Below are 17,412 nucleotides of genomic sequence, written 5' to 3' on the forward strand. Positions count from 1 at the left end.
AATCTACAGCCCACGCCCCAGCTGAATGTTTCCCCTTCAGTCTCTTTCTGCCCCCATGTTGTAATCTCAATTCCTTCCCTTCTCCTCCTTATCCCTCTTTAGTATGTCTCTCTGTCATCATAATCCCAGGAGCCCAAACTGAAGCACATGGAGAAAACACTTGGTCACATCACAAGGAAAAAGGCTCTTTTCTTTTTTCTTTTCTTTTTTCTTTTTTCTTTTCTTTCCTTCTTTTCCTTTCTTTCCTTTTCTTTTCCTTTTTAAAAAGATTTTATTTATTGGAGAGAGAGTGAGAGAGAAAGCATGAACCAGGGGCGTGGGGTGGAGGGGCAGGGAGAGGGACAAGCACACTCCCCCCTAAGCAGGGAGCCGACAAGGGACTCAATCCCAGAGCCCGGGATCGTGACCTGAGCCAAAGGCAGACACTTAACTGACTGAGCCACCAAGAGGCAGTTCTCTGAACATGTGTATACCACAGAGCTGCAGAATGGAAGTCAGGCACCATGGAGAATCAGACCCTCAGCAACTTAATGGTGGTTCCTTCACCCTTGATTCCGAGCCTTGTAAAGACCGGAGACAGTGGGCACATAAAAGTTTCACCGCATATCCTCCAGCAGGACCAGAACACACTAAGGACTTTTTTTTTTTTTTTTAAGATTTTACTTATTTATTTGAGAGAGAGAGAGAAAGCACACACGCACAAGCAGGGGCAGAGGGAGAAGCAGGCTCCCCACCGAGCAGAGACCCAGATGTGGGGCTTGATCCCAGGTCTCTGGGATCATGACCTGAGCCAAAGGCAGGTGCTTAACCGACTGAGCCACCCAGGCGCCCCAGGACCCCATGCTTGACTCATTTGTACTTGGCAGTATCCTCATTTCCTGAAGCGAGATGCCAACAAGCTACAGATCATGTTGCAAAGGAGAAAGCGCTACAAGAACCGGACCATCCTGGGCTATAAGACCCTGGCTGTGGGACTCATCAACATGGCAGAGGTAAGAGGAGCCATCTGTAGCCTTTAAGTCGGAGAGCCCAAGAGAGACACCAGGCCCAGCTAGTGGAGCCCAGCAAATGATTTTCCTAGCCTACCGGCTGGGTGTTTTATTTTATTTTGTAATTCAGTTCTTTTATTGGAAATTCAGAATATACCTCTTTTTATCCAGGTACTTTCTCCCTCACAGAATGTTTTTCTTTAAGTTTAAAAGAAAATTCAAACGTACAGAAAAGTTTTAAGAATAGTATAAAAAATTCCCATATACCGTTCATTTAGATTCCTAAGTGCTAACATATTACCATGTTTGCCGTATTTTCCCGTCTATATATGAACATTCATGCATATTATTTTCTTCTCTGAACCACTGAGAGTAAGTTGCAGACACAATGCCCTATTACACGTTAATGCTGCACTATGGTAATTCCCTAAAAATAAGAATACTCTCCTGTGTGGTCAGCACCATACCCACTGTAAAGATCAGGACATTAACACTGATACAAGATCACCATCCAGCCCACAGTCCCCATTCACATTCTGCCAAGTGTCTCAGTAATGTCCTTTACAGGCCCAGGATTTAATCCAGGATTACGTGTTCATTTAGTTGTGCCTTTTTAGTCTCCTTCAATTTTCAACAGTCCGTCAGATTTTCCTTGTCTTTCATTCCCTTGACATTTTTTTAAGAGCACAGGCTTTAAAAAAAAAAGAAAGTACAGGCTGGTTACCTTATAGAATGTTCCTCAGTTTGGGTTTGTCTGATGTTTTCTGAAAATTAGATTCGGTTTACGCATTTTCGGCCAAATTTCCACAGAAGTAATGCTCTGTTCCTCCCAGTACAAGATGGGCAGTGCTCCACGTCGATTTGTTCCATTTCTAGTGAGATTAGCTTTTATTGCTTGGTTAAGATGATGTCTGCCAGGATTTCCAACCTAAATTAATACATTTTTTATATTTACCAATGAAAAAATATTTTATAGGGAGATATTTTGAGACTGTGTAACAACCTTTTCTCTCCTCGTATCTTGACCAGCTAGTTTTAGCATCTATTAATGATTCTTGCCTGAATCAGTTATTATTTTGATGCTTCCCAGACAGTGACTTTCTAATCCCATCATTCCTGCTATATATATTAGTTTACTTTCTGTTGTAAGACAGAGCTTTCTCTTCTTCCCCATTTATTGATTGGTTCACTTTTTGTATTAGTTATGACCTATGGATTCCTGTTTAATTCAGTGGGGTTTAATCTGTAACTGTCATTATTTATTTTGATGCTCAAATTATCTCAGATTTGGCCAGTGAGAGCCCCTCCAAGCTGGTTCCTATATCTTTCTTTTTGCATGTCCCACCATTCTTTATATATTTCTTTACTTTCTGGTATAAAATATCATCTTGTACTTTCCCTACCCAGCCTTGGAATGAACTGATTCTCTGAAGAGTCCTGATTTCTTTTAGTGGAGAATGGTATTTAGAACAACATTTGGGTACCAGAAGTATTCATTTTCCCAGTTGGGGTGTCATTACTTCTACTCCCTCTCAACAGACAGAGCTAGAAAATACATCTCCATGTGTGTATATGCACTCATACATACATACATACACACATCATGCCTGTGTCCCTGTCTTTGCCTATCTATCTGTTCATGAGCTCACATTCCAGTCAATTCCAATGCAACACCATTGGGCTTATTCTAGCCTTTCCCTTTTCCAAAGCTCTAATTCGCTCCTCCAACAGGATGAAAGCAGGTTCCCATTATCCTCAATATGTTTGCTCATTTGTATAGTTCCCTTATGTGCCAGGTAAATCATCTCAACCCTGACAAAGGGAAAGAATAAAGGGGCCACAAATCATTTTTCTTTTTATTATTTTTTTAAGCTGAAGCAGTACTTTATTGTGACTACAAAACACCAATTCAACAAGGCATGTAATGTTACATGGAAATTCAAACAAGTGTCTTTTTGAACAGATATGTCTGTAGCAGGCCCACCTTTTCAGGTTCTTTTTTTTTTTTTTTTAAGATTTTATTTATTTATTTGACAGAGAGAGAGACAGCCAGCGAGAGAGGGAACACAAGCAGGGGGAGTGGGAGAGGAAGAAGCAGGCTCCTAGCGGAGGAGCCTGATGCGGGGCTCAATCCCAGGACTCCAGGGTCACGCCCTGAGCCGAAGGCAGACGCTTAACGACTGAGCCACCCAGGCGCCCCCACCTTTTCAAGTTCTTAAAAACAAATACTCAAACCAAGAATCAAAGAATGCATCAGAGCAGTTTTAAAAAATTACATATTGGGGTGCCTGACTGACTCAGTGGGTGGAGCATGCAACTCTTGGTCTTGGGGTTATACATTCAAACCCCACATTGGGTATAGAGATTACTTAAAAATAAAATCTTAAAAAAATTACACCATCACGAAGGTGTATATGTGTATATATGTATACATATATATATATATATATACACGTATATATGTAAACTGTACTAGTAGCAAGGCTTTCTGATCTATAACTTTTGGCAAATTCCTTCAGAAACAAATTAGTATAGATACCAACCATAAAGTGAAAAAATGCTTTCTTCTATGGAAACAAAGAGCCAATTTGAAAGTAAATCTATGCAGAAAATACCATTACCTCCTGTGAAGGAAGCTGCGTATGGGTGGAGATCCCCAAGACACAGCAGAGTTTCTGTTTTCAGAGATTCTGCTCCTGTAGGGGCCATGACACACATTCGTCTCAAACATCACGGTGGATCCCAGCGAAGCCTTAGTAATGTCAAGCGAAGGAGCCTCTATGAAAAGAGGTGTCGTCAATTCCAGCCAAATAACACAAGCTCTCAGGAGCAGAAGAATTCAAGGAAGACCTCCATCTCTCTTTCTTTTCTCCCCTTCCCCAAGTTTTCTTGTTTGTAATCTCCCTACATCTATAACCAAAAGATACTCAATTCGGTCCTTTTTCAAGGATTTTGGGAAAGCAATCTGTGAAGAAAATCCCTTTAGTGGGGAGGGGTGTTCAGTCATGTCAAAGATCACTCTATTTGACAAGCTCCACAGGAAAACCATCCTGTCCACAACCTATCCGTGCTCCTCCTGGCTGAGGTCAGGCTAGCCGATAGATTGCCTCGTGTATCCAATAGGATGACATTTCATTTGACTGAAATTCTTTACGTATACACATGTATGTATTATGTTTACAGAGTTTCATCACATGAAATGAAATTATGTCATTATGTATTTGTTGAGGTCTAAGACCCCAGCTTGGCCGTACTCTGAAGAATTGTTCTTTAAATGCTTTGTCTGCAGAAGTTTTACATGATACTTGTAGATTTTCAGAGAAGGCCCCATTTGACTGAAGTCCTGTCAGCATATCATTTCTTGTCATCAATAGCAGGGATTTTCCATCGATTTCCTGTTCCTGAAAAGCACTAGCTTGCTTCTTAAATCCTGCCACTCGAAAATAGTTGACATCCATCACAGTCCTGTCTGCAGGATCTGGTGGCCTCCCATTCTTCATGGAACTCCCCACGTGGCTGGTACCAGGAGGCTTTCCCCCCTGTGCAGAGCTCAGTGGCTGACACATGCCCAGCCCCGAGCAGCCAGCCCACAAATCAGTTTTAACTTATGTCTGCTTTAGTATATTAAATAGGAAAAATTTTGTGACCTTAATAAATAGAATATGTGAGATAGTCCCAGCCCATCTGTCTTTCCTCTTCAGGTTTTGAATCAGTATGAGGGACTGTAGGGACTGAAGTATTATGGATACCACATTTCCCCACCTGTGTCAAGCCCTTCCATTTTCTCAGGTCCTCTAGGTCCTTTTCCCCATTGCCAGACACAGGTGACCACCATCTGCAGGCTGGCCCCACCCAGCCAGGAGAACTAGTTCTCTGTCAAGGACTAATACTAAAATGTAATCCTAGAGATTAGCCATCATTTTCAGTCTTGAGCCTTGATTTTTATTTTTAAGTGCAGGGCCTGACCAGTGGCTGGCCCTTCAAGTAAGACCTTAAAGGTATTAATAGAACAGTAACCTTGGATTTGAAAGATAGTGAGAAAGAAAATGTATGAGCACAGTGCCACTCCTATTGGCTTGCACGTCCATTTGGACTTATGAAAATGGACAACTCACCTCCCCTAGTAAGGCGTTTGCATTGCTGCCCTGTGGTCTCAGGTGATGCAGCACCCTAATGAAGGGGCCCTGGTGCTTGGCCTGCACAGCAACGTGAAGGATGTCTCCGTGCCTGTGGCAGAAATAAAGATCTACTCTCTGTCCAGCCAGCCTATTGACCATGAAGGAATCAAATCCAAGCTGTCTGGTAAGATGTATGCAGTATCTCGAGGCCCTGTGGGTCAAGAACAAACCCATCACCTGCTCCCCATCCTGGGAAAGCTAAACAAGCAGGGCCTAAAATGTTCCTATGAAAGAGAAGTTTAGAGATCCCTGAGAATAGAATGGCCTACAATGGCTGTGGCCCTCTCCTCTACCCCAGCCATATTTCTACCTGACGGGAGCCATGATTCCAGCCAACCAAACTCTTCACATTGCAAAGTTGTCTTACTAAGGTTACTCTTTCCAGATCGTTCTCCTGATATTGACAACTATTCTGAGGAAGAGGAGGAGAGTTTTTCATCAGAACAGGAAGGCAGTGATGATCCATTGCATGGGCAGGTAACTTTCCACAGCCCCTCATGTGTAGTGTCTGAGAAATGTTTCCAGACCCTCCTGGGATTTCCCAACTTCATTCCATCCACCTACCCCCTTAGGACCTGTTCTATGAAGATGAAGATCTACGGAAAGTAAAGAAGACCCGGAGGAAACTAACCTCAACCTCTGCCATCACAAGGGTGAGCCTCAGAGATCTGGGGAGTGTTTTAGCTGAGAGTTTTAATTTGGAGGTAGGATGGGAGTGGTATATTGAAACTTCCTGGCGTCTTTTGAAAAATCTGCACGTGGAGGTTCTGGAGGTTCTGATAACACCCCTTTATCTCCTCCTCCTCCACCACCACCGCCACCTAATTAAGAGTCACTGTTGTAGAGGAGCAGTGTTACTTACAGAGCGTGTTATATTTTTCAGGTTATCTCAGGATAGAAAATAGGCTGAGAAAGCTTGTTTTAGACTTTGGAACAGGTAATGCTTCCTCAAGAAGCAGAATGCCTCAGACATCCCTTGTCCCCTCTCCAGGCGACTACTTCAAATTGCATCCTGCCTACCACATAGGCTGACCCAGTCTTCTGTAGGGCTATCACCATTTTTAATTGCTTTAACCCAGAAATAATAGGCTAGTGCTTAGAACTGTGGGTTTGGTAAGGTTTAATTACATTGGGTAGAGTTCCTGCCTTAATGGATCCATAACCTTAGAAGCCAAATGCCTTTGAATTGTGTCTCCTACATAAGATTTCCTCAAGAGTCACTATTTTTGGTGAAATTAGAATGCTGGACTGAGACACTATTAACCTGGATTTCTAGGTTAACTTTGGGGTTTTGTTTTTGGTTTTTAAATTTAATTTAATTTTAATTGCAGTATAGTTAACCTACAGTGTTATATTAGTTTCAGGTGTATAATATAGTAATTCAGCAATTCTATACATTACTCAGTGCTCATTGTGAGAAGTGTACTCTTAGTCCCCTTCACCTATTTCACCCATCCCCCCACCCACCTCCCTCTGGTAACCACCAGTTTGTTCTCTATAGTTCAGAGTCTGTTTCTTGGTCTAGGTTAAATTTGACTGATTCTGGAGTTCCTGTGCTGAAGTGTGGGAGAGTGTAAAGTGCTAGAAACTCAGTTTCATTTTTCTCCAGACACATCCTGATTGTCTAGTGCAGAATTAGCCTAGGGACCCCAAGAGCAGAGATTCCCATCACCTGCAGGAATGAAGTAAATGTAGGCAGACCTTCCAAATGTGTTGCATCTGAGCCTGGCATTCACAGTGAAACTGCACTGTCATCTCTCCATGCATCCTTAAGTATCACTGGGCTTAAATGTAAATCCTCAAGACTATGGCCTTGATTTCCCTCATTGAATAATGAATGACTAGAGAGCGTGAGAACTGTTCTGTTGTCCTTGGGTATCTAATCCTTGATTGGCACTCCAAAATGGCCTGGGGAAGGCATGTCCCCAGCCTCAGACGTCTTACGTACTCGAAATGGGAAGAGGCTGGAGGATCACTCTGGGTTGTAGCTCCTTATGTTAAGTTCTTTCTCCTGCCTCGTAACCACGGAGAGGCCCTGCTTTCTTCCCACAGGGTGCCTCCTGGAATCACCTTTCCCTGTGGTCTCCTATGAAGCATAGCTTCACCCTGTTATATGACCAGAGTTCAGGGCTCCTATTAATATCCTCTCCCTCAAAGGTTGTTCTTTGTTTTTGTTTTTGTTCTTTTAGCTCCAGGCACTTTCCAGTCAGATTTTCAGACTTAGTAATGGTTCTTTGGTTTCTGTCTCCTTTTGTACACAGGCATTCTTCTCTCCTTACCAAAAATACTTTGTTCTAGATACACTAATTGATTTGCTGTTTTTTTCTCTGCTATGGATGCCCTTTCCACCTTTGGAAGCCCTGCTTTTTCTTGAAGGCCTGGCTCAGTCTTACTTGCCAGTTAGTCTCTTCCATCCCCAGATGGCAAGTCTGTCATTCAGTCAGGAAGTATTTAGGACCCATCATTGTGCCTGGAGTTAGAGACATAGAGATAAGAAAGGCCTAGTCCGTGCCATCAAGGAGATCACAGTGTCTGGACACAGACAGCATCTAAACCAGCTGTACAACACAGTAGAGTAGGTGCTAGAAGATAGAGCTTGATGTAAGGGACACCGATGGTGCTCAGGGGAAAGTGACCGACTCTGGGCAGGAGTGCCAAGAGAGCTTCACAGACCAGATGCCGAGAGATGGGTTTATAAGGATAAATAGAACATCACCAAGTGGATTGGGAGAGAACGTTTAGTCAGGACAGAAGACACCGTATATGAAGGCCCAGAGGTGTACAGCAGCATCGCATTCTTTACAGAACTATAAGCAGTTTCCACTTGAATGGGGGGGTGTGAGGTGTTCAGTGGTGAGGTGAGGCTAGAGACAGGCAGGACAGCCCTCAGACAGACATGGGCTTGATTCTGCAGCTTTCTTCTCCGGGCACTGGGGGCCAGTGAAGACCTCTAATTTGGGGAATAACATCATGAGATTTGCATTTGTAATGATCACTGTGGGCTCTAGAGAGAACAAGACTGGAAACTAGCTGGGAGAGTGAGGGTGGGGGAGTGGTGGTTGAAGGCCATTGCAGTGACCCCACAGAGATGTGGGGAAAGAGGCCTGAAGGAAAGCAGTGGTATTACAGACGAAGAAGAGGGTAAGAGTTAGTGAACACTGGACTATGAGGAGATAGGGGAGGGAAGACACTCTCGGTTCAGAGTCCTGTGATCAGGGGGCTGGTGATAATGGTACCCAGGATGGGAACACAGGGAGAAGGTGATAAATTCTTGGAAATGCTGGGCTTGAGGTGCCTGTGTGGAAATCATCAAGCACCACCATGGATCTGAAGGATGGAGAAAGGGATGAGCTGGAGATGCATGGGTGGTAGAGGGCCCTAGGGAGGGATGAGACCTACCATCTATGCCCACAGCCCTGGGAACCGCTCCGGCATTAACCATGCGCATACCTGCTTCCCTGGTGGGTTTTACGTGCCAGGGAGTAGAAGCTGTTTTCCCGTCTTCGTGACTTCCCACAGTTCTTTACAAAAGTGGGCTCTGGATCACTCTGCCGGCTTAAATTGGTCACCATCCACAGGTGGGTATTGTTTGAGAACTTTTGTGCAATTTGTTCCTACAGCAACCTAACATCAAACAGAAGTTTGTGGCCCTCCTGAAGCGGTTTAAAGTTTCAGATGAGGTATGACCCCTTACTCCCGAGGTTGATGGTGAGTAGAAGTCCCTGAGTTTCACCCTCGTTCCTGGAGTTCATTCTTTCCTGCCACTGGGAGTCAAGACTGCAGGACCCCCAAGTGAGAGAATAGCTAAAGAAGGGCTTTAAGCTACTTGAAAAGAGAAAGAACGGCTTTCCATGTAGCGCCCAAAGATTCATGGTACCTGGAGATGGGGGTAACATGGTTATACTCAACTATTGGTTAATACCACCCTTCTGGTATGGGGCATTAATAACACATCCAGTTGTTGTTGTTTAATTTTCCCTCCTATGAAAAGGGGAACATTGTGCACAATGGCCTGTGAGGTAGGAGTGTCCTCAATGGTCAGCCGTTAAGTAACCAAGAATTGGCCATTAATAGAGAAGCAATGTCCTCCCTGGGCTCTGACCGGCCTGCTGCCAGTTTTCCCAGGCTTCTCTTCTCAGTGCACTGGAAAAGAGATGGAGAGGAAAATCGTTCAGAGGTTTCTTTGTCCTTCCGTGGGCTCCTCAGGAAAATAGAACCAGCCTGCACAGGGTCACAGTCTTCTGGGTTTTCTTGCACCTGTTCTTTGGCACAGGTACGTTAGCACTTCCGCTTTTCTTCCTCATGCCGGGTCCATAGCCTGGAGCTACGGTAGGGAGGCACTAAAAAAGAAAGGTGGTCTCACCACATCCCTGCTCTCAGGATCGGATCACAGAAAGGACACCAAGGTTACTCCAACGAGTGTGAAGCTGTGGCCTGTTTCTTGAGGAGGACTAGTTAAAGAGGCCAGTTGGTACCTGTCCAGGAGGAAAGAGTTGCACATCTACCGTAGTTGTTAATAGAGGTAACCCCAAACTCAAAGGTTTTTTTCCCCCACAGGTGGGCTTTGGGCTGGAACATGTATCCCGAGAGCAGATACGAGAGGTGGAAGAGGACTTGGATGAACTGTATGATAGTCTGGAGATGTATAATCCCAGCGACAGTGGCCCTGAGATGGAGGAGACGGAGAGCATCCTTAGTACTCCAAAGCCCAAGCTCAAGTGAGCCCAAACCTCCTCTACACATTGGCTCCCTGCATCTCTCCTTCCTAAGCCAGAGCAAACTCCTGGACCCCTCCCTCACTTCCCCTCCGTTATCAGGGTATCTTGGCTCCTCACCCTTGCTGAACCTCCAGCTGTCTGGATAAAGATCACTGTTTTTGCCTCTAGCTGACAAAAGTCCTGATAGTCTGGAATCCTTTGGTCCATGTCCTGCTTGTCCACCCTCTGCCGTGTCCTTCTTCAGCGGGTGTCTTTCAAGCCCGGGTTGTTGATCTTTCTTGAATACCATCACTACCCAACTCTCCATGAGCTGCTGCTCTGGGCCCTGGTGGCCACTGACCCTGGCTGTGCTTCTTCGCCGCAGGCCCTTCTTTGAGGGGATGTCGCAGTCCAGCTCACAGACGGAGATTGGCAGCCTCAACAGCAAGGGCAGCCTCGGCAAAGACACCACCAGTCCTGTGAGCAAGACCAATGGCTATGGGGGTTGGGGAGAGGGACCAGGGGAGTGTTGGGGCTTAGCACTCTGGGTACTCTGCTCTTGGCTCATCTTGTGACCCCAGAAGAGCAGTCTCATTTTGTTTCAACCTTGGGTATCCTAATCAGAGTCCTAGCTAGGAACTTAGTTCTCTTATGGGCATGCTGTGGCTATTTCGGTGTCCTTTTTTGGTCGGTTCCTGCCACAACTTGGAGCCTTCCCTCCCAGAACACACAGTACCTTAAATTTCTCCCTCAACATCTGTCACGTGGTAGCTGGGAGTATGGCATCCTGCCAGTGGTAAGTAATTCTGCTTTCCAGGTAGAGAAAGAACGTAAAGGGGCAGGAAGCCCACGGAGTCTGTTCAGAGACACTGCATAGGCTTTATTCATAGAGGGGGTAGTACATTCAAAGAATTAGGAATTTAGCAGGCAGGTTTCCATTTTGCTGGTAACCAAGAGGGAAGAGTTGCTGTCTCCTTAGCACCGCGAGAGCCCAGCGTCATCCTGGACCACGCTCTGTCCCTCCTTGGGAAAGCTCTCCTAACAGAGGATCAGAGGTTAGAGACTGGGTTGATGCTGTATCTACGTCAGGCCCTGGGAAGCTGTTCTTCTCCTCATTTACAACTGTGGTGAAGGAGGTGTTGTGCATGATTTTAGTGTAGTTTCTGGTTTGCTGTTGCAAGCCCTGTGTCTTTTCTGTAGATCAAAGAAACAATCCTTCAAGTCCTCCTGTTCTTTCCACTCTAATAGAGAGCATATGAAACTCACCTTGCAAATAGGTATTAATTGTGAGGAGATGATATGTGAAGCATGTGAGGTACTCCATCCCCTGAAAAGCACTGCGTCTATGGAAGGAAGGGCTGCCGCCTGTCCCAGGGAGTCTGCAGACCCCGTGGCGGATCATGGGTCTGCGCATGGGCTGCCTTACTGCTTGCTGCCAGCAGGTGGGGCTGCCTCCCACCTTATCCCTCTTCCTGGTTAAGACACGGCGGGCACTCTCTGGCCCTAGGACAGTGGCAGAAGGTGGCATTAGTGAGGAAATATGGGATGGAAAACTGCAGTCCACAAGCAGAATCCCTCCAAAAGAGAAGCCTCTGGCATGCCACTTACAGACCCTGCACCCTGTGATCCAGAGCTGAGGCCTTACCTTACTATTTACGTGGCTTGTAGCTGCTCTTTCCGGGGTGGCGGGGGGGTGGGGGGCAGTGAATGGCCTTGCTGAATCGTCATTGTCCACGTGGACAGATCGTTGACCACTACAACCAGATTCCATCTTAAGTATAGATATAAGGGATGACTCTTCTAGAGAGAAACCTGGGACCTGGCCAAAGGAGAACTGTTTCATAGTGACCTAGGAATGTGCAACGAGGATACTGTAACAAAATGCAGTTAAATTTTTAATTGACATAATGCCCCAAAACACTAAGCGTAACACTAATATGTAATGAATGCTCAGTAAATGCTAGGGATTGTTATTATTAAATGGATGCATTATTTTATACTAATGAAGGTATTTCTGGGTTGATAGAACGCGTCTCCAAGTTCTACTTTAGTCTCAGTTACGTGACTAACATGATTCAAAGGGGAAAACCACTGATGCTCTGAGCCTCAGGTGCCTTAGAGTTGGCATAGCAGCCCGGTTAGCTCAAAAGTCAGTTGAGTATCAGTCTTTACAATATGATGGCCTAAGGGTCCCTGTCTACGCAGAACATTCATTTGGGTCAAGGTGGGACTGGGTTGAGAGCACGTGCTCTGGAGGCAGGCTTCTGAGTTTGAATCTTGACTCCATCATTCCACTGACTGTGTGATCTGGGGCAGTAGCCAGGCCTTCATTTCCTCATCTACAAAGCACCTGTAAGAAGCACATGTAAGGCAGTGTGAAGATACAATGAGAGAACGCAGGTCAGTCCTCTAGTGCGGTGCTCGACCGACAGGTGGATGGATTTACTACATGGGAAGCAGGCGGTACGTGGAAGCTGCAATGGCTCTTCTCGTTATAGTGTTAGAACCGTTCCAGTTCTGGTCTCCTGAAGCTGTTAGGATCTAGATGTCTTTTTAGTGAGTCCTTCAAATCCTCGTTCTGTTGGCCAGATTTCAAACTTGCTTTGCTGATTCTCTGTGATATTTCTATTTTGAAGAGCCCCATATGTCTCGATGTGGATGTGGAACTTTGGAATCCTTTAGTATGAAAGGCACTTCGGGAATGACAAAGCAAGCTGTGCTTTTACACAGAGAACTTCCAAATGTATTAGGGAAAAAATACTGAGATGGTGCATATGGAGGCAGGTGTGCACATGCTACCCAACTTTTATCCTCTCTCTCTGGTTTCCTTACTGTTGTTATTTAGTGATTTATTTTTCTTTTTTCTTTTTTTTTTTTTTAAGATTTTATTTATTTATTCGACAGAGATAGAGACAGCCAGCGAGAGAGGGAACACAGCAGGGGGAGTGGGAGAGGAAGAAGCAGGCTCACAGCAGAGGAGCCTGACGTGGGGCTCGATCCCATAATGCCGGGATCACGCCCTGAGCTGAAGGCAGACACTTAACCGCTGTGCCACCCAGGCGCCCCTAGTGATTTATTTTTCTTAATCTTCTTTTTTGTTCCCCAAATTTCAGAGGATTCAGTTTATCACTAGAACCAGAAGGAATTTCTGCTGATACAAATTTTTACAGTTGTTGGCGCATCTGGGTGGCTCTGTCAGTTAAGCTTTCGGCTCAGGTCATGATCTCAGGGTCCTAAGATTGAGTCCCACATGGCACTCCACACTCAGTGTGGAAACTGCTTAGGATTCTCTCCCTCCCCCTCTGCCCCTGCCTGCACTAAGATTGAGTCCCACATGGCACTCCACACTCAGTGTGGAAACTGCTTAGGATTCTCTCCCTCCCCCTCTGCCCCTGCCTGCACTTGATCGAGCATGCTCGTTTTCTCTCTCTTTCAAATAAATAATTTTTAAAAATTAGTACAGTTGTTGAGTTTTCCCAAAACTATGAGCACACAGTAGCAACATAATTTGGTTTTCCAAGCCGATAACAATAGGCTCTGACAGTGCTTCAGTTAGGGAGGTCAAGAGATGTCGCCTTTCAGCCAAGACTGCCTGCTGCTAAAAGTTATTTCCATTGCACTGTAAATAATGGTGTTAGAGACTAGTACTTCATAAAAATGATAGCCTAAAATACTACGCCACTCTGCTCCTCCCTGCCCCCACAGGAGCATGTATCCCTCCTGCAGCAGCTAGCGTCACCCCGCGGGCACAGTGCTTTGGACTGCCAGCATCTGCCTCCAGTACTACACAATTAGACAGACACAGCTACTGCACAGCTGGTGTTCCAGGGTTCTGGGGTGAGAAAAGCCCTTCGTATTTATCGACATAGACATTTGGAGAATTGGGAGTTTACTCCTGATGGGATTGTTTGGAACATCTAGAAGAGTCAGTAGATAGCCAGCAGGTTCCCTCTAACACCAATCCAAGTGAAAGTTGTTGTAACTTTACCATGGAAACAATTCTGTACCTGTCACAAGGCTTGACAACAGGACATGCCACTTTAAAAACCTCCAGCAAAATGGTGTTATTGCCCCAATTCATTCTCTTTAAATATGTTTAATTCATTTGTCATACTGAGATCCAAAATTGAGTGAAATCATCTTCAGTCTTAGTTTTAAGATTTATTAATTTGAGAGAGAGAGCACATCTGTGTGGGGGGAGGGTGGCATGGAGGGAGGGAGAGAATCTCAAGCAGATTCCCCACTGGGTATGGAGCTCCACGTAGGGCTCCATCTCACTACCCTGAGATCCTGACCTGAGCTGAAATCAAGAGTCAGACTCTTAACTGACTGAGCCACCCAGGCGCTCCCCTCTTCAGTCTTTTTTTTTTTTTAAGATTTTATTTATTTATTTGACAGAGAGAGAGAGACAGCCAGCGAGAGAGGGAACACAGGCAGGGGGAGGGGGAGAGAAAGAAGCAGGCTCCCAGCAGAGGAGCCTGATGTGGGGCTCGATCCCAGGACTCCGGGATCATGCCCTGAGCTGGCAGACGCTTAACGACTGAGCCACCCAGGCGCCCCTCCCCCTCTTCAGTCTTAAATCTGACCAGGACTTTTCCATGATTCTGGACCCTGTTAACATTGGTTATTCATATAAATAATGTGTGATGAACTAGCTGTGTAATCTGAGGCAAGCCATCTCAAGATCTGGGATCACAAGGTCTGGTTAAAGTATGTTGGGTTAATCTTGCAGATGGTTTAGGGCAGTGGTTCTCTACCAGGGGTGATTTTTGCCTCCTTCCAGAGGAACATTTGGCACTGGCAGTGACTAGAGACATTATGATTATCACGCCAGGCAGGGGCAGTGCTGCTGCTGGCATCTAGTGCATAGAGGCCAGGGATGCTGTTTAACGTCCTGCTGCACACAGGACACATCCCCCACAACAAAGAAGGATCTGGCCCAAAGTGTCAACAGGGCTGAGGTGGAGAACTGTGGTGTAGAATATGGCACAGGGCCTACTTTTGTTATGCTTGTTCATTAGTTTGCCAAATGACCCCTTGAACTTATAAGCCCAATGTTTCTCAGTACTATTTAATTTACTCAGAGGAAGGACTTTGAGTAATTGGGATGAAGTAGGATATCTTTCATCTTTCCCGACTCCCTGGTTTCCAAAGAGATTCACTAAGGCCAGTACCTTCCCTACATCTAAAACCCACAACCCTCAAATTCTCATGACTTTGACATTGACATCTGCACAGCCAGAAACAATATTAGCAAAAATGAAAAATCTAGTCTTATATATCAGTATTTACAAAGTAAATTTTTAATGTTTATGAGAAATACTAGTAAGAGTTGGGGACAAAGGGAGAAATAATTCACACCTAAATGGCTTAGCGTTGGGTATCTTTTTGCTTAGTATATTAATTTGTTTTGAGGGTTTTCTAGATGTTTCTACCAAGCAAAATAAATTTGGCTACCATGGATGTCTTTAGTCTCAAAGTGAAAGACCCGACCTATAAGAATCTCCTTCTCAGCAACTTCTGACAAGCAGAAGAGGCCCCAAATGTCCTTCCCGGATGAGGGTATTTACTGCATCCAGAGTCAGAGACCTTATGGATCCCATACAAAGCCATCTAAACTTCGAGCTTCTCTTTTCTGTGACATCTTGTGAGAATCAGAACTGCTAGGTTCTGTATCTCACTGTGTTATTGATTTAATGATGACAAAAATAACTGACCCTTCTGGTACTTAGTTTTCACAAAAACATACTCCTTATAAGATGAAAATTCCAAAGATTTTATGAGGTCTTCAAATTAAGTGGAAGTATTTTAAGCCTCTCAGGGACCTAGAAAACTGGTTAGAATGGTAGTTACTTGGATTGGTGATGACTAATTATTATAATTTTTGCAGATGGAATTGGCTGCTCTAGAAAAAGTCAAATCTGCTTGGATTAAAAATCAAGATGACAGCTTGACTGAAACAGACACTCTGGTATGTGCGGCTCAGTCCCCTGTTTAACATAGTTTTTGTACCTTTAGAAATAAAGCCAAAAGACCTTCAGGACCACCCTGGGAATTTTGCGTGTATCTGTGGACCTGTGAATGTCCTGTGTTCTCTTTTCTCCTGGAATCCTTACCCATGGAATGTAACCTACCCTGGAGACCAGGTCATTCCCCAAATTAGCAAACCAGAAATGTCCCCATTCTGTTCTTTAATTAGATCTGATTAAATGCTAATTTAGATAACTTCTCACTATCTGTCACCCTTATTTACTTCTGAGAGATGCCAACCAATATCTTCCCCTCAAAAACCATCCCTTCCTCCAGTGTTGCTCTTAGAGTGAGCAGGCAGCCTGCACATTAAATTTCCAAGTTATTATTGGTCAAGTCCTTCCCCTAAGGGACGGGAGCTGCCCAGGAGGGCAGGCCAAGGCCTAGAGAAATGAAATGAATTTCCTGGGGTGCCCAGTTTAGACATTGACTCCACACACATTTACTGGGCAGCTACATGTGCTGAGCAATGAAGATGCAAGGGTGAGAATGTCGTGGTCTCTGCCTTCAAGATGCCACACTCCAGGAGGAAAGCCAAGCTGTGCACATGTGTGCAGAGGCCCTGTGGAGGCTCAGGGAAGAACAGAGTGATTCTGACTGGAGAGGAACATCTGAACTGGGCCTCTCAGAATATGCAGAAGTTCATCCAATGGGACTGGACGCTGGACACGGGGTGGGAGAGAGCAGAGAACTTTACCAAATACCATCTGGGGGTGTACTATGCATTAGCCTCACGGTGAGACCTGGGAGTTGAATGGAATCCAAGGAAGAATTATTTCAGACTTATGTTTCCTATATAAATAATGATGCATTAAAGATCCGGTGTATAACCCAATGTTAGGCTTGATGCAGGTTAATTTAAAACTTTCCACTTGCACGTTATGGTTCACCAGTAATCCAAAAACCCAGCTTCCACTCTTGCCCAACTTTGGTTCATACTGCACTTCCTGATTAAAATGAAATTCCAATCATGTCACTTCCTGATTAAAATTCTCCTTCCTACCTAAAGAAGCCTGATCATCAGGCCAGGTTTGTGCGTTGACACGTAGTTCATAAATGCAAAGGACGGACTGAATAGCAAGAGGCCATACCCAGCACGGTGGGTGTACTCAGTTAAATTAAACAGAAATCTCCGTCATCAGGTGAGCTAGCAGCTATAGAACCATGTGCTTCCAAGGAAAAAAGTGAGTGACTGACTCTCCCTGTGATTGTGATGGGCCCTGTCAGGACCCATGAGGCTCCTGGGTGGTCACTGACAGGGAAGTAACCCTTGCTATTTCCTTTCCCTCCATGGCAGGAAATCACTGACCAGGACATGTTTGGAGATGTGAGCACGAGTCTGGTTGTGCCAGAGAAGGTCAAAACTCCCATGAAGTCCAGCAAAACGGATCTCCAAGGTTCTGCTTCCCCCAGGTACTCAAGATTGGAAAAAAATCTTAAAACATGGGGTAGAATTAAAGAAACCAAGCAGAGGGGTGCCTGGGTGGCTCAGTCGTTAAGCGTCTGCCTTCGGCTCAG

At 45.1% G+C, this 17,412-nt stretch overlaps 1 protein-coding gene across 2 annotated transcripts in view; it reads left to right on the forward strand.

Annotated features, from left to right (window-relative positions):
* PACS1 (phosphofurin acidic cluster sorting protein 1) overlaps positions 1-17,412 on the forward strand; it is a 141,576-nt gene that overhangs the window by 107,946 nt on the left and 16,218 nt on the right. For both annotated transcript variants that reach the window (XM_087855045.1, XM_045775898.2), the window contains exons 4-12: positions 867-992; positions 5,147-5,291; positions 5,553-5,644; positions 5,740-5,820; positions 8,788-8,847; positions 9,725-9,885; positions 10,250-10,343; positions 15,755-15,835; positions 17,192-17,307. In XM_087855045.1, the coding sequence (XP_087711171.1) occupies positions 867-992; positions 5,147-5,291; positions 5,553-5,644; positions 5,740-5,820; positions 8,788-8,847; positions 9,725-9,885; positions 10,250-10,343; positions 15,755-15,835; positions 17,192-17,307 (956 nt within the window). The remainder of the gene's footprint in view (positions 1-866; positions 993-5,146; positions 5,292-5,552; positions 5,645-5,739; positions 5,821-8,787; positions 8,848-9,724; positions 9,886-10,249; positions 10,344-15,754; positions 15,836-17,191; positions 17,308-17,412) is intronic.

The sequence above is a fragment of the Ursus americanus genome, chromosome 24 (genome assembly GCF_024610735.1).
Source record: "Ursus americanus isolate L20-20 chromosome 24, mUrsAme1.1.p, whole genome shotgun sequence".
Taxonomy (NCBI): domain Eukaryota; kingdom Metazoa; phylum Chordata; class Mammalia; order Carnivora; family Ursidae; genus Ursus; species Ursus americanus.